Source organism: Gekko japonicus, unplaced genomic scaffold (assembly GCF_001447785.1).
Source record: "Gekko japonicus isolate JY-2015 unplaced genomic scaffold, Gekko_japonicus_V1.1 scaffold43, whole genome shotgun sequence".
Lineage (NCBI taxonomy): Eukaryota > Metazoa > Chordata > Lepidosauria > Squamata > Gekkonidae > Gekko > Gekko japonicus.
Window position 1 is genome coordinate 92,208 of NW_015173123.1, and position 25,521 is coordinate 117,728.

Below are 25,521 nucleotides of genomic sequence, written 5' to 3' on the forward strand. Positions count from 1 at the left end.
AGTTAGAAGCCTCCCAGCCCCCCACCCCACGTTCTAATCTCTCACCGTTGGTGTCTGGGGTTAGATCCCTGCAGAGACCATTTCAAAAGGTTTTGGGGGGAATTCAACCCTCCCTGAAGGGATTTTTTTACTTTTTGGATTTTTCTGCAGCCTTAGGAAGGCCCATGACTATGTAGGAAAAGCTGTTGGAGGAGAGTGAGCCCTCTGTTGGCAGAAATAAGTATCCACACCGGGGGGGCAACTTGGCTATTAGATATATAGATTATGGTGTACACATTAGTAAAAGATAAAATAGGTTAAGAGAAATGATCCAAATATCAGACTCTTAAAACTTTTTACACACAGAGCTGAATGTTTTACATATACAATTGATGGATATAGCTTATGACCATATGCGTTTCAGCCCCTTAGGGCCTTCCTCGGAGGTCAATATAACTATTGTAAAGCAACATGCATCCAGAAATAAATATATGAACAAAGATTTTCTTTAGAGCCAGGTGTTGCTTTCTAATGTGATGTGCACTTGCTAAAAGTTTACACAGCAGGCCATGGATAACCTCTCATGGTAACTGCACATGCTGTCCAAATTGGTCTGGTAACAAATATCCAATGTGCCTGGATGTGTCTCTCTTCCATCAAAGGCAGTAATCAATACTAATACTGACTACTGAGGAAGGCCCTCAGGGGCTGAAACGCGTATGGTCTACTGGTCATAAGATAGACCCATCCATTGTATATATAAAACTTATCAGCTCTGTGTGTGTAAAAAAATTTTAGAGTCTGATATTTGGATCTTTTCTTTTAACCTATTTTATCTTTTACTAATGTGTACACCATAATAAATATTTGCATTTTTATAATAACTTATTTTGTGAGGTTGACCCTCATATATCACGGCCATATCTTGGGCTGAGTCCCCCCCCCCGGATTATAGCATCGTACCCTGATATGGTCCACCTATGGCACTGTACCCTGATGTGGTCCCTTCCCTCCCCACCCTCCCCACCCAAATCTGCAGGAATTTTCCAATCTGGATTTGGATGTATGAGCCACCTGGAATGGGAGCAGGAATTTAGGCTTCTCCAGGAAGCAGAGGACAAAATACCCTCTGGAAGGGACCTAGCAGGTGACCTACATCTGAGGGGTGACTACAGATCTTTGTGGTCCCTGTGCAATTTCACACTTGGGTTTGGAGCCTCAGAGTTTTGGCGGGCTTTTCTCCTCCCTCTGGGGAGCAGGCATCCACTGCACATGCCCGGAGCTGAGGAGAAAGCCCCCCCCCCCTTCCTTCTTTACCACCACGCTGTAAAGACCTTGTTGCAATTTCTCCTCTTTCTTTACCTCAGGGCCTCTGGATTGCCTCATTACTTCAGCTTTTCTTTGTTCCTTTTTCTCTTTTCTCGTTGACTTCATCCCCCCCCCCAAAAAAGGACCCCTAATGAGTTTTTCCTCCTTGGACTTCTTCTCTACCCTCCTTACCCTCCTTCCGGGTTGCTGGAACTTATGGGAAAGATTACCTTTTTTAAACAGTGTCGGGTAGGGTTGCCAAGTCTAATCTCCTTACCGGCGGGGGAGCGTCGCCGGGCTCAGAGCTTTCTGACGACGACGCCAGCACGTCCCAGAAGTGACGCGTGACGTTGATCGCGTTGGGGGCGTGGCCCCCATTGTCGGAGGGAAAACCATAGAGTTTTCCCTCCGACGATCGGGGCCACGCCCCCAGCGTGATCGATGTGGTTGCATCACCTCTGGTGACACAGCCACGCTGCGCTTCGGGGGGCAGAGTTCCCCTCAGGGCCCGATTCCGCGGCAGCGGAAATCGGGCCTCAAAAGTGGGGGTTTACCCGCCCCCCCGCCCCCACTTGGCAGCCCTAGTGTCGGGTTTGGAGTCTGTGCATGAACCCGACCTTGGAGATCTAGCAGAGCTAGCCTCAGAGTTTTAGCGGGCTTTTCTCCCCCCTCTGGGGAGCAGGCATCCACTGTGCATGCCCGGAGCTGAGGAGAAAGCCCCCCCCCCCCCGCCCTCGTCTTCTTTACCACCACGCTGTAAAGACCTTCTTTGCTTGTTTTGCCTCAGTGAGGAACAAACAATTGACTCCTGTGCCCACTGTAGTAATTTCAGCAAGCAAGCTAGGAAGAACTGAGCCATCCGTCTCCAGAGTCACCTTTTGGAGGCTTCATTCTGCCCTACGATGCCCCTTGCCCCAGCCTCTAAGGCCTTGCCTTCTCCCCCGCCTGTGAGGTGAGATTTGGTTTCTGCAGCAGCTGTGCCACAGAAAAAGCATAAGTACGACCATTTAAAAAAGAGGCCGTTGGATTTGTCTTCAGAATCATCGAAACGGAAGCAATCCAATATACTGAAAGCGCTGAGAGGCCTTCAGTCAACATTAATGGCATTTTCGACTCCGGCTACTCTGTCAATTCCTACAGATCCTCTGACTTTGTCTTCATCTGCAGCAGCAGCCTCAGTTTTGACCCTCAAAGTGGAATAGTGGGCCGACCACCCACTGGCCCAAGTGGTGCATATACCTTCTAGGTCTCCCTCAGTCTGCGGTTACATTCTTTCCGACTTCCTCGACTCCAGCTCCAATTGTCAGGACAAGATTTCCTTATTACAGGCAGATTGGTGCACAGACCTTCAACCATCTTGTCTCCAGAAACGCAGGTCCTGAAGCCATTCTAAGTCCACCTTGCAGGAGCACAGATTCGGGACATACAAACCGCCCTCAGTCCACCTGGACCCTTGGGAGCATTGATACTCTTTGGATTCGAGATCCTCATCTCCTCGTACCTACGAAAGATGTCATCCTCTATTCCAGGGCCGGTCCCCTAGCTGCTCTTCCTATTATTGAACTCCTGCATACCACAACAGCATTCACACCGAGCATGGAGGGGCCCCAGCACCTCCTCTCTCGATACTGGTGGTGCCTCCAAGCTTCTCCAGGCCTCTGCTGACTTCTGCCATCCCTGTTGGCTCCGATTAGGAAACCCATTAGACTTCGGCACCACAATTGAAGCCGAGGAATGTATCTCCACCAGAGGAACCACTAGGAACCACTTCTCCAGATTTGTCAGACAGATCTCAAGACTCGGGCTCAGAACCCACTTAACGCTTCCCCTGAGTCAGACATTGCACATCCATGTTCTCTCTCACCTTCAGAGGGGTCCAAGTTGTACTTGGAACTGGTAACTCGAATGGCGGAAGCCCTAAATATCTAGTTGACAAGTGATGTCCCCACGGTTACAGGCTTGGTTCATAAACTAGTTCAATCCGAATTGCCTCCTGCAGCACTTTTATCTATATTGCTTGTTCACCTGGAAGCCTTAAATGAAGCATGGGATAAACCAGCCTCTGTCCCACCAACACCAAAAAAGTTTGAATCGCTTTATCGGGTGCAATAATCCGATGCTAAGTTCCTTTTCACTCGTCCTGCACCGAACTCAGTAATTACTAAATCAGCATCTAAGATGAAGCAGGTTCGTCAGCCTGCTCCTCCCAATAGAGAGGGATGCAAACTTGACACTCTTGGTCGCAAAATGTATTCCTTGACTACCACCCTTACTAAAATGCACAATTACTTGGTTTACTTTTTTGGCCTACATATTTCACCTTATAAGCCAATTCTCACCATTCATTCAAGAACTGACCCAGCCTTCTCAAATGGCTGCTACTTCTGTTGTTACTAAATTGTCAAAGCTTTCCAGGCAGCAAATTAACACACTCAAGAGCCATGGCCACCTTTGTAGCCCTCTGTCACCATGCCTGGCTACGTACCACTAAAATAGAAGAATTGCCCTTTGATGGTGACGGTCTATTTCATTCTACCACTGATTCTTGACAACTGTGGATGATTCCAGAAAAAGAGCCAAATGTCTGGGTGTCACCTACTCGGTGCCCCAAAGACAGTTCAAGCAAAGGCATATGGATTTCTGAAACATCAGCCCTCTCTTCATGCCTCTGAATCATGGAGGCCTAAGCCTGCCTCTACTAAGACATCTTACCAACCGAAGTCTCAAAGCACCCATCTTTCGCTTTTTACCAAACAGTCTCTTTGATTGACTATCCTTCTGGAATTTCCTCTGCCTCCCACCACTAATCCACCCATAAGCACCAGACTTCGGCCTTTTCTACCATTTTGGGAATCCTTCACATCGGACATTTGGGTGCTCACTATCATCAGGGTGGGGTACGGCATAGAGTTCCTCAATATCCCCTAAATTTCCCATTTTATGGCAACCCCGACATCCCACTTCCTCCAAGATGAACTGTGTGTTCTACTCACCAAAGGGGGCATCGTATGAGTGCCCCCAACCCAACATCACATGGGATTCTATTCCCGCTACTTCGTCATCCCCAAGCGAGATGGCGGGAAATGTCCCATCATGGACGTACGAGGACTCAACCACTGTAGCACACACAGAAAATTCCAGATGATAACCTTACCAGCTATTCTCCCTCTTCTTCCCAAAAATATGTGGTTGACATCCCTGGATCTCCAGGATACCTATTTCCACATCACTATTCAACCGCAACACTACTGCTACCTTCGTTTCACTGTGGGTCCTGACCAAGGCTCCCTCTAAGCTGTGGAGTCTTGTGAGCAAAAATTCTACTTTGTGAGCTACTGGCATTAAAGTTGCGAGTGAGCATCTGCCTATCAAGTCTGCTTGGAGTCTTTCCCTGGTCTTCTCCAAGTTGATGGGAAAGCCCTTTGAGTCACTGGCAACTGCTTCCCTTCACCTCCTCTCATGGAAAGCAGCTTTTCTAGTTGCGGTAACGTCAGCAGAGAGAGATGGGGACATTTATGTGTTCTGTGCTGACCCGCCCAACCCCATTTTCCACAAGGACAAGGTTGTACTTCAGCCTGATCTGTCCTTTCTACTTCCTCATTTCTTCTTTCTCAGCCCACCACCTGACTGGCTTTTTGCTCAAACCTAACTGACAAGGGGCAGTGAGCTCTGCATACCCCGGGTGTCCACCAAGCATTGTCCTTTTATCTCAATTGCACCCACCCCTTCCCCATGGACCAGGGTTGGCCAGACTGCAGCTCAGGAGCCACATGCGGCTCTTTCACACATCTTGTGCGGCTCCTCCCGGCAGGGCAACCGGGGAAGTGAAGCTCGGGAGGCCTGCCTCCCCCATCGGTCGTCCCTTCCCCGGCCAGTTGTTCCCCTCCCTGGGTAGGCTTGAGGTGAGGGGGGAGCAGAGAAAGAAAGCAACTTTAGCTTTAAATGTGTTCTCAAAGCCCCCCCCCCCGCCTACAAATATCATTGGACAAATACATATCATTATCAGTATCTATTTTTATCCCTTTTGCTTTTGTTTTTGGCAGTCTCATTTAATGTTAATAAAAAGCAAATTTGCGTATTTTTCAATAAAAACATGTCTGCAGTATTTGTTCACATCATGTGGCTCTCAAACATCTGACGTTTATTCCATGTGGCTCTTATGTTAAGCAAGTTTCGCCACCCCTGGCATAGAGACTCAGCTTTTTGTGGCCTATGGTAAACCAAGGCAAGGCTGAAAGGTCCCCTCCCAATGCCTAGCTAAATGGGTGACGCCTGCTATTGTGCGAAGCTGTGGACTTGCAAAAGAGCCCCATACTCCTGTGATGCCCCAGGTGCACTCTGCTAGGGCTGCTGCCACATCATCGGCTTTCCTCAGTGGGGTGCCCGTGGAAGGCTTCTGCGCTTCTGCAACCTGGTCTTTCCACTCCACCTTCGTGACGCATTATGTCCTCAGCATCCAAGCACGGAGAGATGCGTCCTTTGATTGATCCATGCTGAAGTCTGTCTTCCACTGATCTCCACATTGTGGGGTGGTCAGGTGAGCTTGTAAAGGTAATGGTTCCTGGCTTTCTAATTGTTTTTATGTCATACCTGTGGAATTCAATGTTTCCTAGGTGACTACTTGTTGCTGTACTGCCGGCATCCTCCATCCACAGATTTCAGTTTGCTAATCACCCAAGTGTGGGACTACACAGGGACCACAGAGAAGATAAACAGGTTGCTTACCTGTAACTGATGGTCTTCGAGTGGTCACCTGTGCAGTCACACCCGCTCGCCTGGCCTTCCTCACTGCTGGCATTTTCTACTTACCTCTTTGATGGCCTTGCTGGCAGCAGTTGGAAGCAACTGAGTGGGGGTGGGGTCTCCTCCTCCACTCCAGGCGTGCGCAGTGGGTGCCTGCTTCCCATAGTGGGGGAGAAAAGCCCACCCAAACTCTGAAGCTAACTCTGATAGATCTCCGAGACTGAGTTCACGTGCAGGCTCCAAACCCGAGTGTGTGACTGCACCACTCTACGCTATGGAGTCCTGTGAGATCCAGACTTATTTGCCACCCTGGCCCCCTGAAGCTGGCATGACAAAGCAAACGGTAGGCACCTGGTTGGCACTGAGATGGGGGTGGCGGCTGTGGTGTCCACTTATTAGGGAGGACTGGTTTTCCCTTTAAATGTGCTCTTTGCTTTATTAAACTGGGTAGATTAGGCTGCCACCAGGAATTTAAGGATTTCCAAACCTCCTCTCTGTTCCTCTTTCTGGCAAACTAACCCAGGGTCTAGGCTTTTCAGGGATCTATGTGGTCTTAAGGAAGGATTGAATTCAATTCTGGGATAACTTAAACAAAAGAACAAAATATGAGGTTGGTTATTCTGTAACTGTTTAGGATAAAGGGACTTGTAAATATGTTGTTCAAATGTATCACACACACACACAGCCTTTTCCCCCTTTACTTTTGTTTGTTTTACACTCAGTTCCAACATTAACAGGATTCACTCTTTTCTTTAGTCAGCCACTCAGGCTAAGGACATACATGCTCCCCTCTTTACGATCGCACACAGAACTATATTAACCCTCACTGACTGAACACCAACTGAACAATACCAACTGACTTTCATAACTAACTTTCAACAGACTAACTTCACACGCACACACAGATTCCTTTCAAAAACTCCCCCCACACTGTCATCCACCAGTCACAGCACATTTGTCTCTCTCAATCGCTCTAGTCTTCTTATCACCACACTTCAACCAAACATTTGAAGGCACACGCACTCTCATAAAACAAGGAATCATTACAGTGGCTGCCAAGGGAAGAGTGTTTTTAGTACATTTTCATCCCACCCTTCCCCCCCGGAGTGCCATAGATTAGTCCCCATTCCCCACATTTTACCCTCACAACAATCCTGTGAAGCAGACTAGGCCGTGAGTGACTGGCCCAAGGCTACACAGCAAGCTTCATGGCAGAGGGAGGATTTGAACCTGGGTCCTACATTTTGTTCATGATACCAAGCTGACTCTCCTTAAAAGGGGGGTGGAGATCAAAAACTTTGGGAAAGGTGGCTGTAGCCACTACACCCTGCTGTCTCTCAGTTTGCTCCCTGACACAGCTGACAGCAGAAGAAGAAAGCTTTAAAAAAATGGTGCCGTTGCGCTGGCCAGCCAGCGCAGCGCCTCTGAAAATTTTGTTCTGGAGAGCCAAGTGTTTTTCTTTCGCTCTCTTTCTTCTTGCTTCCGCCATCATGTATGCAGGCACTCTCAGGCGGGGAAAGGTCTTTCGCTCGCTCTCATTCCCCCTTGGGCAAGGTGTGGTCTTGGGAGTCGGGGGGGGGGGCTGTGGGAGAGCCTGCATGACCAGGCCCCACTTCCCCACAAGCCCCAGGGCCCCACGGGAACGCATGGCTCAGCAGAAGCCCACAGCTGCCCTTTGACCCTGGCTGCCTCTGGGAGACCGCCTCTTACTGGTCACAGGGGAGTGTGTGCCAAGATCCTGGCACGTTGCAAAAGCCTTGGCGGGCACTTAACCTTTTCCTCCTTGGCAAGAGGAGGAAAAGGAAAACAGCCAGGAGGCAGGGAGGCCAGTGTACCTGTCCAGCAGCTTGCCCTGCCTGGGTGCCCTGCTAGTTGCCATGGGCGGGTTTTTCCTGGCAGCAAGTGGGGCGTGGGTGAGGAGTGCATGATCTCAGGAAGCCCACCCCCTACCTCCCCCCCTGTGTTCCCGCCTGGAATCTCAGGGTGAACCGGCACAGTGCCCACAGATCTTCATGTGTGGCAGCCCCACTGAACCCCATGGCCCTCCTTGGAAAGCTGGGGCAGGCAGGTGGGCTGGGGAGTTTGTCTTGGAGTGCAGGCCCTTGCCCCAGGATGGGCCCTCCCCTGGATCCTTCCGCTGGGTCACTCCACGTACTACAGACAAGCACTAAACACAGCAAATCCTAGGCAGACGGGGTCTCAAGGCTAGAACGCACGGAAACTAGAACGTACAAGACTCGTGCACACAGAAGAGGGCCGTTCTTTCCCCCCTCTTCTCTTCTGGAAGGGGCAGGCCATGGTTCACCTTAACTAGAGAGCACAGGGAATCTGCCTTTCAGCCTCCCCCCCCCCCCAATCCCTTTCTCTCAATTCTGGGACCTTCCGTTACATTAAGTCCTATCAGGGGCCTAGTCCTCAGTAAGGTAGTCAACCTAAGTCTGGGCTGTACGGTTTGAGACTGCCATTTTAGACTCCATTTTGAAAAATTCCCTGTGTCTAGAAGAGTCCTAGTTTTGCTGTCTCCCTGACATGCTAGTGGTTTGGGGTTTTTTTGCAGGGAACACTCTCTTTATAAAAAAAAAAAATAGAACACCGCCTACGGGACAAGCCAGACACAGGTTCACTGTCTGCACGTGGATTTTTATTTTCTCCTAGTCTGATTTGATTTACAGAGTTGGACAGAGTCCTGTGGCACCTTCAAGACAAATGAAGTTTAATTCTGGGTTTCGTGTGCATACCCAGAATTAAGCTTTGTTGGTCTTAAAGGTGCCACTGGACTCAAATTTTGTTCTATTGGTGTCCCAGAGGTCGCGTTCTCGAGAGAGCAGTATTTTGATAGATTTGTGCAGAAGGTGTCCACATGTGCATTTACACACAGGAAGAGCAGCACACCAGACGCTGTCAACACATCTGCATTTCCCTTGCCATCAGACAACATGCACGAGGATCTGCTCTGCGTGTCTGAAGCCTGGACTTCCCAGGCAGCAGTGGAACCTTATCGCTGCATTTCTCTGCCTTGTCCCTTGTTGGCATCAGCCCCTGGGATCTCTGCTCAGGCCACAGCAGCAAGAGAACAGCCAGCGGAGGCCAGCCCCTCCTTCAGTCCCCTGAACTGGTGCCCCAGAGTGTCCAGAGGAAACCAGGTCTGTCCCTCCAGTTTTGCCTGTGGTTTGTGGATTCAGTTCCTCAACCCTTCACTTTTATAGGAGAACCCAGTGTTTGCTTTGGTACTGCAAATGCACAAATGGAGTGTCGTTGTAGCCAAGAAGAATGCTGAGGTTTGTAGCAAGGCAGAAAAAAAGGGAGGGGGGGGGGGGGTGTCTGTTGTGGTCCAGAGGCCATCTCCAAGGAGCACCACAAGAGTGCTGTCCCATGAGGCTGTGTTTTGCTCCCCTCCTTCAGCTAATAATAGTGTTATCGGGATTATGTTTTACTGTAAAATGCTTCCAAACTCCTCCCAGATGGGAGCTGAATCTGGAATGAGCTGTTCAAATCTGATTTGTCCATAGGACGGAACTGTCCTCTTCGCCCATTTTACATTGTTGTGGTAGTGAGGGCTATGAATTGGGATTCATGGTGTTGTTGTGGAAGAATGGGAGCTGGTGCCTACCGGCATGTTGTGGTGGCGAAGAACAGCAGACTCTAAACTGGAGAACCAGGTCAGGCCGCACCTGGAGTATTGCATGCCGTTCTGGAGGCCTCACTTGAAAAAGGATGTGGACAGAAAGGAGCGGGTGCAGAGGAGAGCAAAGAGGATGATCCGGGGCCCGGAGACCAAGAGCCCTGTGAGGAAAGGACGGGGGACTTCTTGGGAATGTTCAGTCTGGAGAAGAGGAGGCTGAGGGGGGACGTGAGTGCTCTCTTGAAGGATCTGAAGGGCTGTGTCACTCAGAGGAGGGCAGGGAGCCATTCCTGTTGGCAGCAGAGGAGAGGACTCCCAAGAATGGGTTTAAATTAAGGGCAGGAAGTTTCCGGCTGGATATTAGGGAAACCTTTTTGACAGTCAGAGTTGTGCAAGAGTGGAATCAGCTGCCTCGGGAGGTGGTGAGCAGCGGCTGGACAAACACTTGTCAGGGATGCTCTGGCTGATCCTGCATCGAGCGGGGGGGACGGGGACCAGATGGCCTGGATGGCCCCTCCCAGCTCTGTGATTCTAGGGTTCCATGATTCCCCACCACTCCTCCACATGCAACCTGTCACAGTTCTCTCAGGAGTCCCTCAACTCCACCTGTCTCACAAAGTGCCTGTTGTGGGGATTGTAAGCTGCTTTGAGAGGTCGAGAAAAGCAGGGTGTAAAAACCAACTCTTCTGAATGAATGAATGAAAAATAATATCAAAAGAAGAGTCTCAAAGTGGCTCGGCGGCAGCATGTGGAACAAGAAATTTTGTCTCCCCTTTTCTTTCTCATGTGGGTCGTTTTTTTTGGTCCTGCCAGACTTTGAAGCGCAAGGAGAAGGAGTATGAGCATGAGATGGAGCGGCTGGCCCGGGAGAAGATCGCCACGCAGCAGCGGCTGGAGGAGCTGAAGAACGAGCTGAGCCAGCGGATGGACATCACGGAGATCGAGCGCATCATCCGGCAGATGGTCCAGCCGGAGGATGATCAAGCGTCTACCTCGACTGCTTCAGGTACTCACAAATGCTTGTTTTGGGTGCCGCCTGAGTGCTCTGAGGGGTGGGTGGGTGTTTTCCCTCTTTGCTCAGTGCAGTCCTAAATGCGCAATGCTGTATAAGCACATTTATGCACCACAAGCAGTTTTGCATCAAACCATCCTCTTCTCCGAACTGGATTGTTTCCTCCTTGCATGCTGGGTGGACACTTAGGCCAGGACTGGACTTGCTGCAGAAGGAGGTATTGAAGGGGGTAGAATGGGAGAAATTGTGCTGTTCATATCACCGTCATCCTCTGCATATCTAATAATATGACCAGATCTGTGGATACTTGAACATGATAGACAAGACAGATCTTTCTACAAACCTGAGAAATGCCCCAGGTTTGCAGGGAAATCTCACTTAAAAAAAAAAAAAAAAAAAGCACTGGTGGGTTAAAATCCCTAAAATAATAGAAATGGCACCTGTGGCTTTAAGAAACAAACGTCCTCAATGGTCATTGCTAAGCAACTGTGCAGTATCATGAGCCTTCAAATCTTAGCTTCTGTCAACAAAGGCAGGGGACATGGCCCCTTTCAAGGCTGCTCAGCCTGGCCACAGAACTTGCATGACTTACCCAGCACCAGCTATTCAACCACAGCCTCCCCCAGATGTAGTGGTTTGAGTGGTTAGGATCTGGGAAACCCAGGATCTTTTTCATGGTCTCTGTGCATTCACACCTCTGGGATATAGTGTGCCTGCGCCGACCCCGATCGGTAGAACTGAAAGCAGAAGGATTTTCGCACCCGCTCCCCCGTCACATGCCGGGCTCCAGTGCGCATGCCTAGGGGAGGGGCACGACAATCCCACCAGTTTTCTTCTGACCGCTGCGCTGTTCAGACCTCTCTCGCTCCAGTCGTTAGTTTTTCTTTTCTTTCTGGCCCACTTGGCTTTTCTCCTTTCTGTTTGACAGATTACCTACAAGAGATGAAGTGCTCGTTTGGAACTGTTTTTCCAGGGTGTATTCTGCTTTAGCAGGCTTCCCTTGCCTCTGGCCTATGGCCAAACGGTGGGGCTTCTTCAAGCGGTGTTTGAGGCGTGGCAGTAAGATCACACACACACACACACCGACAGACACTCTCTTTGTCTTTTGTTCCTCGGGGAAGCACACCGAGTGGACTGGTGCACCCACTGTTTGAAGTTCTCCAGACAAACTAGGAAGAATAGGGCCGCTAGGCTATGCACCGCTCTGCTGGAACTAGCCCTTTCACCGATGGCGTCATCTCAAGACACATCTGGGCATGCTTCGATGTCAATGACCGCCTCAGGATCGACTGGCGCTTGATCGACTGGCACTGGCCCACACGGATGTCGTCCAACCGATGCTGAAAAGCTTGGTCACAACTTCTCAGTCCAAACCCCATACTCCCGCCAAAAATCACTGGGAGGACAAGGACAACAGGCCTGTCAAGCATAAGAAACATAAGAAGGGCCCCCCTGGTAAAGTTCCATTGACTCTGCGACACCAATTGGAACTGACTCCCGCACTTTGGGCCACCTCGCTTGACTCAACGGGCCATGGCCAGCTACAAGGTGCACCATCTTCACCTTTGCTGCGTCCAATTCAGCTCAATGACTCTGAGCAGGACATGGACTTGACCCAAGTCTCCCGATCCTCCAGTGTCGAGAGCCTTCACTCCGGCATTCACGCATCCCTCACCACGTCGCTTGCCTGCTGACGATCGGGACCAACCTTTGGGGTCATGTCCTCTGCCACGGATCCCTTGGGATCGGCGACAATGGCAGTTTTTGTATAGGGCGTGCCCCCTGTCAGCCAACATGCCCTGGCTAGCACCGTGTATGCCGATAGAGTGGGATCGCCAGTCTGCTTCTTCTCGGCTGTCCCGATACAGAGAAACCCCCACAGGCACCGGAGTTTGTGCCACCTCAACCATTGATATCGACAGGCAAACGACATAAGCAGACCCCTCCAGCAACACAGACGGTAGCTCAATCGCTACCACTTCAGTCGGTACCGAAACGTCCCATGGCACTCTCAGACCCTTCGGATCACTCTGCTTCTTTGATTTCCTTGCAGCACTCGGGATGGGGACCAAGAGCACCCAGCTGGCCCCTCCCCACCGCACAAAGTGTCAGAAGACCCCCCAATATCTCTCTCCAAAGATCTGAAATCTTACGGGGAGCTCATCAAGCGGATGACTAATACCTTAGTGCTGTCGCCCTTCCCATGACATCCTGCTACAAGCTGCCAAAGCCCAGTGGGCGCATCCAGCTTCTACTCCCACCTCTAGCCGCAGTGCTGACCCTATGTACAAGGTCCAGGAGCCAGGCACTGAGTTTTTGCTCACTCACCCCAAACCAAATTCGGCGGTAGTGGAACTCATCTTCCAAAGGGAGACGCACTCAGTCTTCATCCCCCAATAAGGAAGGGAAGAAGTTACACTCCTTTGGGAGGAGGTTTTATTCAGCTGGGGCACTGGGTATCAAGACCTCCAATTACACTGCCTGTATGGGCAGATATCAATGTGCCCTTTGGGAGCAGTTATCTGAATTCATCGCGTCCCTTCCTGAGGATTTTAATCATCAAGCCAGACGAATCCAGAAGAAGGGTATGCTCCTGACCAAACACCAATTCAACACGGCCAAGCATACTCTGGACGTGGCAGCCAAAACATTACTTCTGCTGTTGCCCTGTGATGCCATGCTTGGTTGCGTTCCACATCCTTGCAACAGGATACAAAGGCTTGTGTGGAGGATCTCCCCTTTGAAGGAGAAGACTTGTTCAGCTCCACAACGGACTCTGTCCTGCAAGACTTAGACAAGAGTATCAAGACATCACGCAATTTGGGAATTTCCCCGGCCTCCAGAGAGGCCAGGTCCAAATCCTGGAACAAGTCATGGTCGCGCAGGTCCTCCCTAAAGTCGTCCCCTGAGGCACAATGGCAAAGATATCCAAATACATCCTCCCACCAATATGGAAATAAACCTCAGTTTCCATCTGCTACTCAATCCAGGGCCAAGGCTCCCAAGGCCCCTAAGCAGAGCCTTTGACTGTTTTCCCACCCAGCCTGCCGAATCCCACCCACCTCCATCCGTACCTACCCACGTGGGAGCGGATAACATCGGACAGGTGAGTCCTTTCTGTTATAAAGGACGGCTATCTTATAGACTTCCTTCAGGTCCCCACGACTTACAATTTTGTCATCACTCCACAATCGACCACGCTTCTGGAAGAAATACAGAACCTTTTACACAAAGAAGCTTTTCCTTGCACCAGTGCCGTGGCTTCTATTCCTGCTATTTCACAGTCCCCAAGAAGGATGGAGGCCTCCACCCTATTATGGATCTCAGGGACCTCAATCGTTTCATAGCATACAAAAAGTTCAGAATGACAACCCTACAGTGTATTCTTCCTCTCCTCGAACAAGGGGCATGGATGGTGACCCTGGACTTACAAGATGCTTATTTTCATGTGACAATTCACCCTGCTCACAGGAAATTCCTGCGCTTCACAGTGGGGGATCACCACTACCAATACAAGGCTCTTCGCTTTGGGCCCCCCGAGTATTTACAAAAATGATGGTGGTTGTGGCCACTCACCTTTGTCTTCAAGGGATACGGATCTTTCTGTAGAATCATAGAATGTTAGAGTTAGAAGGGACCTTGCAGGTCATCTAGTCCAACCCCCTGCACTCTGCAGGAGCATAGTCAAAAGAGAGCCTTACAACATACCTGAAAGATGGTCATCCAGCCTCCGCTTGAAAATGTCCAGCGAAGGAGCATCCACCACCTCCCGAGACAGTCTGTTTCACTGCTCAACCATTCTTAGTTAGGACGTTTCTCCTGATATTTAGCCGGTAACAACTCCTTTGTAATTTCCACCCATTAGATCTAGTCTTGCAATCCGGAGCAAGAGAGAATAGATCTGCTCCATCTTCTACATGACAGCCCTTCAAATATTTGAAGACTGCAATCATGTCCCCTCTAAGCCTTCTCTTTCCCAGGCTAAACATACCCAACTCTTTCAGCCTTTCCTCATAAGACTTGGATTCCAACCCTCTCACCATCCTGATTGCCCTCTTCTGGACACACTCAAGCTTGTCAACATCCTTCCTAAAATGTGGTGCCCAAAACTGGACACAGTACTCCAGGTGAGGCCTGACCATAGCAGAATAGAGCGGAACTACCACCTCCCGTGATCTGGACACAATGCTTCTGTTAATGCATCCTAAGATTGCATTAGCTTTCTTCACAGCCACATCGCACTGCAGGCTCATGTTTAGCTTGTGATCAACCAGAACACCCAGATCCCTTTCACATGTGCTGCTGTCAAGCCAAGTTCCTCCCATTCTATATCTGTGCCTTTGATTTTTTGTACCTAAGTGTAGGACTTTGCACTTATCTCTACTGAAATTCATTTTATTTGCCTCAGCCCACTGTTCCAGCCTATCTAGATAATTTTGAATCCTGACTCTGTCTTCTTCAGAATTAGCAATCCTACCCAGCTTCGTGTCATCTGCAAATTTGATAAGCATCCCCTCTACCTCCAGGTCATTTGTAAAAACATTGAACAACACCAGGCCCAGGACCAAGCCCTGCGGCACTCCACTCGAGACTTCCCTCCACATAGACGCAGAGCCATTTATGAGCACTCGTTGGGTGCGATTTTTCAACCAACCATGAATCCATCCAACGGTTTCACCATCCAGCCCACATTTAACCAGCTTATCCTCAAGGATAGCATGAGAAACTTTGTCAAATGCTTTACTGAAATCTAGATACACTATGTCCACAGGATTGCCAGAATCAACCATTTTGGTAACTCTGTCAAAAAAAGGAGATAAGGTTGGTCTGGCATGATTTATTCTTGATAAAGTCATGCTGGCTACTACCAATTAACTCATTCCGTTCAAGGTGTTCACAGACAGAGCATTTAATAATCTGCTCTAGAATTATTCCAGGTATTGATGTCAAACTGACAGGCCTGTAATTTCCCAGGTCTGTCTTTTTTCCCTTCTTGAAGATCGGGACAACATTCGCTGTTCTCCAGTCTTCCAGCACAGCACCAGTACTCCAGGAAATCTCAGAGCCAGAGGCTCCGAAATAACATCTGCAATTTCTTTTAGCACTCTGGGATGCAAGGCCTCCGGCCCTGGAGATTTGAAAATATTTAAGTATTTGAAAGTATTTAAGGCCGCTAGATGTTCTCTAACCATCTCCTTACTTACTCCGGACTGGCAGACGATTGGTTGCTGGTAGCAAATTCAAAAGTCACCCTCCTCCAGTACATAGCCTTCACCCTGGAGTCCCTGATATAATTGGGTCTCTGCGTGAATTCGAAAAAGTCGATGCTTCGCCCTTCCCTGACAGTTCAGTTTATTGGACCGATTCTGGATTCCAGGGACTGCAGAGCCTTTCTTCCCCCCGAGAGGGCGGATGACATCATCGCCCTGATCCAACTCTTACGCCAACAGGGGGAGGCCTCCGCGAGGCAGATCCAACGCCTTCTGGGACTGATGGCCGCCACAACGTTGGTAATCATGTTTGCCAGGTTACAGATGTGACCACTCCAACTGTGGTTCCTGCAACGATTTAGACCACCTGGTGCTCCGCCAAATAATAGCGATCTTGACAGACAACACCACGGCGTTGTGTTATATCAATCGCTAGGGTGGCACAGTGTCAAGACGGCTATGCAGACTGGCCCTAAAGATTTGGGACGAATGCCAGTCCTGGAATGCGTTTCTGGTGGCAGTCCACCTTCCAGGTTCCCTAAATGTGATTGCAGATTTCCTGAGCGGGGGGGAGCGTCTCTACATGAGTGGGAACTCAACTGGAAGTATCTCCAGTTGGTGTTTGACAGGTGGGGACATCCAAACGTGGACATTTTTGCAACAGGGCCGAACAAGACGTGTCGCTTGTTCTGCTCAAGAGCGGGGATGGTCCCTCTCTCTCTAGGTGACGGTCTCCTCTCCCCTTGGTCCCATCGATACCTGTACCTGTTCCCACCTGTTCTCACCAGAGTGCTCCACAAAGTACTGAAGGAAGCTCCCCGATGCATCCTAGTGGCTCCATGGTGGCCTCGGCAGCACTGGTTTCCCACCCTGCTCCACATGTCAGAGGGCTCCTTCGTTCAGTTCCCGATGGTGCCAGATCTTCTCCTTGCTCAGGCAGATATGGTGCTATACCACAATGTACCGCATCTCAAATTCACAGCGTGGAGGATCCTGTGAGAGTTCTGCAGGGTAGGGTAGACCACGTGTTATTGAACTGTTGCAAACCCTCTTCTCGTAGTTCCTACAATGGAAAAAGTTCTTGTCCTACCTTCAGGAGGTTGGTCTGCCATCTCCTCCTTTGGACCTTGTGGCCGTTTTTGGTTTCCTGTTGTCCCGTTTGGACCAAGGTCTCAGTTATGCTTTGGTGCAGGTATACTTGGCAGCTATTTCTGCTCCCCCCCCCCCCAGTGGATGGCTATTCAGTTTTCACCCACCCACTTACCAAGCGTTTTTTAAAAGGTCTTGTTCGCCTTTTTCCTCCGTCGTGACTCCCCACGTCGGCCTGGGACTTACCTTTAGCGTTGGCTAAGCTTTCGGGGAAACCTTTGAGCCAATGGCCATGTGCAGCTTACAGCTTCTCTTATGGAAGACAGCCTTCCTGGTGGCCGTTACATTGGCATGAAGAGTGAGTGAACTGCCGGCTCTGTGTTGTGACCCACCTTACCTAGTTTTTCACCACAAAGGTGTCACCCTAGCTCCGGACGTCTCCTTCCTTCTCACGGTTGTCTCGGAGTTCCACCTGCAAGCTGACATTGTTCCTCCTGTGTTCTTTCTGGCTCCGAAGGACAATGCGGCGCATTGCCTCCATACATTAGATGTCAAAAGGGCTCTGCTCTTTTACATGGACAGGTCTCCATCCCTTTTTGTCTCCTATACTATGCCCACGCTTGGGAGCAAGTTTTCGTCACCACGACTATCCAAATGGATTGTGGAGACAATTAAGTTCTGCTGCCTGCTGGCCAAGAAGCCACTCCCGGGGCCTCTTCGAGCGCATTCCACATGAGCGGTGGCCACGTCCACGGCCTTCCTGAAGGGTACGTCATTACATGACATCTGCAGCACAGCAACGTGGGCCACTCCTCACACGTTTGTGAGACACTACGCCCTAGATGTACGTCTTCATTGGCGCTCTGTGGTGCCTTTGAGGACCTCCCGCTCCCTCCTCCAGATAAGCTCATGCTGCTTGTTAATCTCCCAGTGGTGTGGTGTGCAGAGACCACGAAGAAGATACACAGGTTGCTTACCTGTAACTGATGATCTTCGAGTGGCCATCTGCGGATTCACACCACCCGCCCTCCTTCCCCTCTGCTGTCGGTCCTGTTGTTATTCTGTGGCTGATGGCAGCGGTCAGAACGAACTGGTGGGATTGTCGTGCCCCTCCCCTAGGCATGCGCACTGGAGCCCTGCACATGATGAGGGAGCGGGCGCAAAAATCCCTTTTGCTTTCAGTTCTACTGATCGGGGTCAGCGCAGGAGCACTACATCCCAGAGGTGTGAATGCACAGATCACCACTCAAAGATCATCAGTTACAGGTAAGCAACCTGTTTTTCAAATCACCATTCTGATGTGGCCCAGAATGCTTTGTCACCCTATCTTACCTCACAGGGTTGTTGTGAGGATAAAATGGAGGAGAGGAGAATGAGGTCAGCTGCTTTATGTCCCCCTTGTTGAGACAGGGAGGTATAAATTAAATAAGTAAATAATGAGTATAGCTAAAGATGGGTGAAACAGATTAAAGGTAGGCTGATTGGTGGGAAGGAGAAAAGGATGAGGATATGGTGGGTTACTAAGAGGAGAGAAAGAGGAAATTGTGTGTGAGAGGGGGGGGATACAGGGGGAAATATAGCCCCCCCCCTGCAAGTCCCATGCAGTTGGGCTGTAGTTTTCCCCAGCAGAGACTGCCAGGTGGAGAGAAGCAAGGAAAGCTGAAGACAGGGGAGCAGATGCAGGTTGGCTGATGGGAGAGAAGAGAAGGAAGCAGGAAAGGGGGAGAGGCTATGGGAGCTTTCAAGGAAGAGAAAGAGGAAACCATGGGGGAGGGGGAAATGCGATGCCCTGGTGGTCCCCTACTTGCTTCTCTTATAATTACCTGAAAGTAGAAAGGTAGCAGAGTGTGTGAAGGGCTCAGATGGAACTGTTGTTCCCTGAGGTGTTAATTTTATTATTCCAAGGAATTTCTGCCTGGGAAGGAGTGGTGAGCCACCTTTCATATCTACAGTCTGAAGTGGTGAAGCCACATTGTTTCATTGCCTGTGTAGACAAGGCCTTAGTGCAAATCAGGATGAATGTTTTTTCACAAAAGGATCCAAATATCCAGAGCTCTCCCCACCCACCTCCCATTGCTGTGTCTCAGTGGTACAGCATCTCTTGTGTATACAAACAGTCCCAAGTTTCTTTGTGATGTGAAAGACCTCTACCCGAGACCCTGGAAAGCCACTGCTCGTACAAGTAGACAGTCTTGAACTGGAGAGAGAGAAGTTTTTTAAAAAAAAAATGTGCAAAAAAACCCCAAACTGGTATTTTTTGGGTTTGGGTATATTGAACAACAACAACAACAAAAAACCGGTATTTCCCAATATTCCTGAATCCCAATGTCGGTATAGTCCTTGAAAGAGCAGAGCTGAGAGTTCACTCTGAAGGCATTTATTGAAATTTAAATGCCTTGCTGAGAGAGCACTCCATTATAGCCTGTGGGGACCATTCCCCATAGGCTATAATGGAGAATCGATCTGGGGGTATCTGGGGCTCTGAGGGGGGCTGGGTTTTGAGGTAGAGGCACCAAATTTCCAGCATAGCTCCTAGTGCCTCTCCTCACACACACATACCCAAGTTTTTAAAAAATTGGACCAGGGGGTCCAATTCTATGCACCCTCAAAGAAGGTGCCCCCATCCTCCATTGTTTCCAATGGAGAGAGAAAAAGCACATGAAGGGACACAGTCCCTTTTAATAGTTGAGTTAACTTGCTGAGTTGTGCTGCCACTGCCGTGGCATGGGCCGGTTTAGAAAAAGGATTTAAATCCTTTCTCCAAGCTGGCCCACACTGTGGTGATAGCCTGACTCGGCTTCTCCAAGCTGTACCCAAATAAAAGCTGAATAATATCGGCTTTTGTTCAGGCTCAGCTAGATCGGTAGCCAAATCAGATTCTCTAATCTGATTTGTCTGAATAAATACCTGAAAAATTGAGCTCGGTAAATACCAAATGCATACCCTCAGTTCAGATCTTTTCTCATGCTATTTCTCCTGCTCTCTTCTGCTTAACTTCAGGCGACCAGAACTCAGATTTCTGACATGGCAGTCAGTCCCTCAAACGTGTCAGTTTTAATTATTTGTGGGCTTTGAGCATGTCAGGTGTGGGTTAGAATGAGTCAAGTTGCTGCAGAATGATTTCAAGCTTATCTGTTCGACCCTGAGGACTAGAAAACTTACTTTTCAAAAGTACTGTGCTTTTTAAAAGAAGCTAGGTGCCAAAATATTACGATTTTATCTGTGCAACAAACCTGAGAGGTAGAGCACAGTTATCCCACTATGCGGATTGGAGAGCGAAGGCTGAAACTTTTTATCCAGGTCTTCCTTCACAACAGTCCTCTGAGGTAATTTAGCCCGAGGGAGAAAAATTGCTCCAAGGTTATACAGTGAGCTTCCTGGCAAGCACAGATGGGAAATCTGGTCTCCACAGATCTAGCTTGACATTCTGACCAACATGCCATGCTGGCACGAAATGGAACCTCCGTACCCAGCATGCCACCACTACTCGCGTGGGGCAGCAGCAGAGGAAAAGAGTCCTTCGTGGCTGGCTCTCCTATGGGCCCTAGACCCACATGTGTCTTCTCCCCCAGGCTTTTACCGGAGTGGGTTTCATTATTTTGAACTGTTTTTCTGGCCCACTTCTGGCATGAGAACAGTTCTTTGATTATTATTTTGAGCTGCTGAATGTTGCTTTTATGCCCTGGTTTGTTTTTGATAGGTTATTCCAAATATTATACTATTTTCATTATTTTACTGTATTGTTTTACTGTGCCTCAAGCCGTCTCTGGAGCATTTTCTAAATCCATACATTAAATAAATGCCCATTTGGCGGGGCTTACTGTGGGAAGCAGGATGCTGCGCTTGATGGAACTTGGGTCTGATCCGGGAGGGCCCTTCTTGGACTCTTTGTGAAGTTCATCCATGCGGAAGTTCCCCGCATGCAGAAAGCTGGCATATTGGGGAGAATAACCTGGCCTCTTCTCTGGCATGCTAGTTGGGGTTTTTTTGGGGGGGGGTAGATTTTTTTTTTTTAATGGGGGTGCATCCCATCCTGTGTGAGCTCTACTTGATGCCGCAGCCCAGAGAACCGGTTTCAGGGAAGAGAGTCTCTCTGTCCGGCATGCACGGGGTTTGGAGGTCTCTTGGTTAGATCTCTTTTCCATTGACCTGTTTTTCCTTTGTCTCCTTTTCCCCCTCTTTCCTTTTCCTCCTCCAGAGGGCGAAGACAACATAGATGAGGACATGGAAGACGACCGGCCGGTGAATTCGTTGCCAAAGCTCGCCCATCGCCAGCACTCTGAGCTTCTGAAGCCTCTACCCCCGAACGCCGCTTCCTACCACCCCTCGGTGCTGCCTCTCCCACAGAAGCACACCCCGCCCCACACACAGCCCCCCCTCCAGCCTCAAGCACTGGTCCCTCCCCAGGCCATCGTCCCTGCGCAGACTCACCTGGTGGCCGCCTCCACGGTGCAATCGACTGTTATTGCGCACACGGCCACCACCCACGCCTCCGTCATTCAGACTGTCAACCATGTCATCCAGGGCCCACAGCCCAAGCACATCGCGCATATTGCACCATCCACCTCCAGCCCAGTCCAGCTGACTACCACGGCTCAGCCCATCGGCCACATCACTGTGCACCCGGCGACCCTCAACCACGTGGCCCACCTGGGTCAGCAGCTCCCCGTCTACCCGCAGCCTGTGGCCGTCAGCCAGCCAGTGGTCGGCCACATCGCTCACACCATTTCTCACCAGCAAGTGAACGGAACCACGAGCCTTGGCCAGCCGGCGGTCATGGCTAAACCGACCGTTGGAACCCAGGTGGTCCATCACCAACAGTTGGTTGGGCAGACGGTATTGAACCCGCTAACTATGGTCACCATGCCTTCTTTCCCAGTAAGCACCTTGAAGCTGGCCTGAAAGAGCGGCATGGAGCTCCAGCCGAAACTCCGTACATTCCAAGTGCACCCCTGTTCCGGAGGAAGAGAAGAGAACCACAGCGAGTGTGGGAACTCTGCCGTGAGAATCGTGCAAAAGATTGGGTGGGATGGGGCACTGGCAAAAAAAATTAAAAGTTACCCCCCCACACACAATTCCCCCCCCCTTTCCATTTATCTAAGCAAACCCGGTAACTGAGAAACCAGGTTAGCTCTGCACTTGAAAACCCACCCCCCCCCCCCCCACCCCCCCACCACGATTTTTTAATAAAAAAGGCTGATCTCTTTATCGAGACTTTGCATAGAGTAAGAAAAAAAGAAAATCATAGAAGAATATAAATATATATAAATATATATATTTATATATATCTACCTGCCTATAGCTACATATATATATAAATATGGTTATCAGTGAAGGCCATTGATACAGGCGGATTCTTTGCAGGAATATTAAGACACCTTTCCTTTGGGCTAGGAAGACAGAGCATCCTTTTAAAATCAGAATCTTCAAGGACAGATGGTTTGGCGGACCAGGGTAAAACCATATTTAAAAAACAGGAGCATAACATGTTATGGTATTTCCTTTCAGTATATTTGCATTTCAGTAAACCATCTATAATCACTGTGACTTGTTATGGCATTTTAAAGAAATCCTCTGTCTAATAAAAGGAGAAAAAAAAGTTGTACCAAGCTGGGCTTTTTTCCCCCATTTGAGTTCCCAAATCCTTTAATCTTGTCATCATTCAGGCTTGTTGCTTTCAGCATTTGCTCTTCTTTCCAGCTTTCAAACATTGACTTATTCTGTATGATTCAGGCTGACCCGTTTCCTGGCTTGTCCAACTGGGCTGCCAGGTGCTGCTCTTTGTGCAAGAAATAGCAGGGGGGGCTCCTGCTGCGTTTTGGAGTGAACAGGGAAGGCCGTGTCTCAAATCCAGATGTGTGCAGATTGAACTGACTGTTTAATCCACTAAAGCGCATTAATTTACTGAGTTTCTGAATTGTGTGATATCCCTATTTGTATGCACCAGCATGGACTAGGATCTGGGAGACTCGGGTTCGAATCCCCACTCTGCCATGGAAATGTATTTGGTGCCTTGGGGCAGTTGCGCTGTTTCATCCCAGCCTATTCTGGGGGGGGGGGGTTGGAGGAAGGGAGGAAGGTGTTGTAAGCGGAATACTGTTGTAACCCTCAACTGGGTTGAAAAGCAGGGGTATAAATATCTAAATAAAAAGTAAAATACCTATGAAGTTAGGGGGGGGGGGAGACCTCCACCATCTACAAGAAGACAGTCTCCCTATCAACATTGATGCATGGATGCTGTGCCCATTTTACTGGGAATCCCAAACCCTTTTCTCTCCTGTTTGTCTTTGAAGTTTCAGGACTGGTGGGTGTTGGAGTGTTCTTCCAAGGAACGCTCTGGTTCTATTGAAGTGTATCTGGAGAGGGTTCCTCAGTCTGTAGGTCAGTTCTGGGGAACCAAATGTCATCTTCTACAGTGTACAGCCACAGGAGGATGCTGAGTTTGCTTTAGAGGTCCCTCTTGGTTTGTCCGAGACAACTTTGAGGCCCCTAAAGTCTCACCACAGAACAGCCTGGACTGACAACCCCCCCCCCAAAAAAAACATGGGAGGACCAGCTGTAGTCTTGCACTGATCTTCATGGTTCACTGACATACTTTCCATTTAAGAACCTCAGAAGAGCCCTGCTGGGTCAGACCAGGGAGGGCCCATCTAGTCCAGCATCCCGCCTCACACAGTGGCCAGCCAGTTCCTCTGGAGGGCCAACAATGGGCCTTATGTGCCCTGTAACCTGCCCTGAGCCCGCTTGAAGGGAGGGTGGGAGATAAATGGAACAAGATAAATAGAGCTTAGAGGCTGAGGCCTTCCCCTGGTGTTGCCTCCTGGCTGTGGGAGTCAGAGGTTTAATGCTCTGGTAGGCCTCTCCTCCATTAACCTCTCTAATCCCCTTTTAAAGCTGCTTATTCCTATTATTATTATTATTATTATTTCTTCAATTTGTATCCCGCCCTTCCTGCCGTGGCAGGCTCAGGGTGGCTTACAGAATATGGCCATCACTACATCCTCTGGCAGCGAAGTCCACTTTTTAATCACTTTCCAAGTAAAGAAGGATTTCCTTTTGCCTGTCCTGAATTTACTGCCCATCAGCTTCATTGGATGGCCTCGAGTTCCGGCATTTGGGGAGAGGGACAAAAATGTCTCTTTGTCAACACTTTCTACCCTGGGCATAAGTCATAGAATCACAAAGAGTTGGAAGGGGCCATCCAGGCCATCTAGTCCAACCCCCTCTGCTCAGTGCAGGATCAGCCTAGAGCATCCCTGGCAAGTGTTTGTCCAGACGCTGCTTAAAGACTGCCAGTTTCTCCTAAGATCCAGACGGTACCTTCCCGCCCTTAATTTAAACCCATTCTTGTGAGTCCTCTCCTCTGCTGCCCACAGGAACCGCTCCCTGCCCTCCGCTAAGGGACAGCCCTTCAAAGACACAAAGAGAGAAATCATGCTCCCCCTCAACCTCTTCTCCAGACTGAACCTTTCCAAGTCCCTCGGCCTTTCCTTGCAGGCCCCTGATCCTCCTCGTCGCTCTCCTCTGCACCTGCTCCATTCTGCCCACATCCTTTTTGAAGTGAGGCCTCCAGAACTGCACACAATCAGGTGCAGCCTGACCAATGCAGTGTACAGCAGGACTCTTGACATCTTGCGATTTGGATGTTATGCCTCTGTTGAGACACTTCAAGATTGCATTAGCCCTTTTTGTCGCTGCATCACATTGTCTGCTCATATTTAACTTTCGGTCCACCCGTACCCCAAGATCTTGTTCACACACACCACTACCCAGAAGTCTACCCCCCATCCAGTATGCATGTTCCTCATTTTTGTTACCCAGATGTAGAACTCTGCACTTATCCTTGTTAAATTGCATCTTGTTCACATCCGCCCACTTTTCCAGTGTGTTCATATCTCACTGAATTCTACCTCTGTCTTCAGGTGTGTTCACTGTTCCAATTTGGTGTCACCTGCAAATTTAATGAGTAGCCCCTCCACACCCTCATCCCAATCATTTGCAAAAATATTGAAAAGTAGTACCGGGCCCACCCCCTTGCAGAGGTAGAGACAATGGAACATGTTTTTTTCCATTGCCCCTTCTATAAACACATTTGAGATAAGACCATTTTCTCCCTTGTAGACAGTTCAGTGGTAGGGGAAGACAAGACTTGTTTAGATAAGTTACTAACAGATGAAGTTTCAGTTATCACTAAGCTAACTGGCTAGATTTTGCACTCAGACAATTAAAGTGCGCAGTAAATTTCAGTCTTGCCTCTTTGAGCCTTGACTTAGTTTCTTTTAGGAGATCTACTATACAGCCCTTGTTCCTCTTAAATCTATTGGTTTAAATCTTGAAAATGGTCACTTATGGTGCTATTTTATGTATTTTACAATCTATTTTTCTTCTTTCAATCAATATAATATAAATATATAATTTTAATATAATATAAATCTATTTACTTATTGTAAAATCTTCTATTCCTGTATTTTAATTGGAGTTCTTAATCTGTATATTTGAATATCTGAATAATGTTTGTTTTTTAACTGGATCTGGTCATGGACTGTAATATAATAATC

General features: G+C 49.1%; 1 protein-coding gene across 1 annotated transcript in view; it reads left to right on the forward strand.

The window, feature by feature from the left end:
• The window catches only part of MNT (MAX network transcriptional repressor), a 96,096-nt gene extending 73,985 nt beyond the window's left edge, over positions 1–22,111 (forward strand). Inside the window, exons 5-6 of the mRNA XM_015421911.1 lie at positions 10,466–10,658; positions 21,162–22,111. Of these exons, the coding sequence (XP_015277397.1) occupies positions 10,466–10,658; positions 21,162–21,865 (897 nt within the window). The 3' untranslated portion in view covers positions 21,866–22,111. The remainder of the gene's footprint in view (positions 1–10,465; positions 10,659–21,161) is intronic.
• The last annotated feature ends 3,410 nt before the right edge of the window (positions 22,112–25,521 follow it).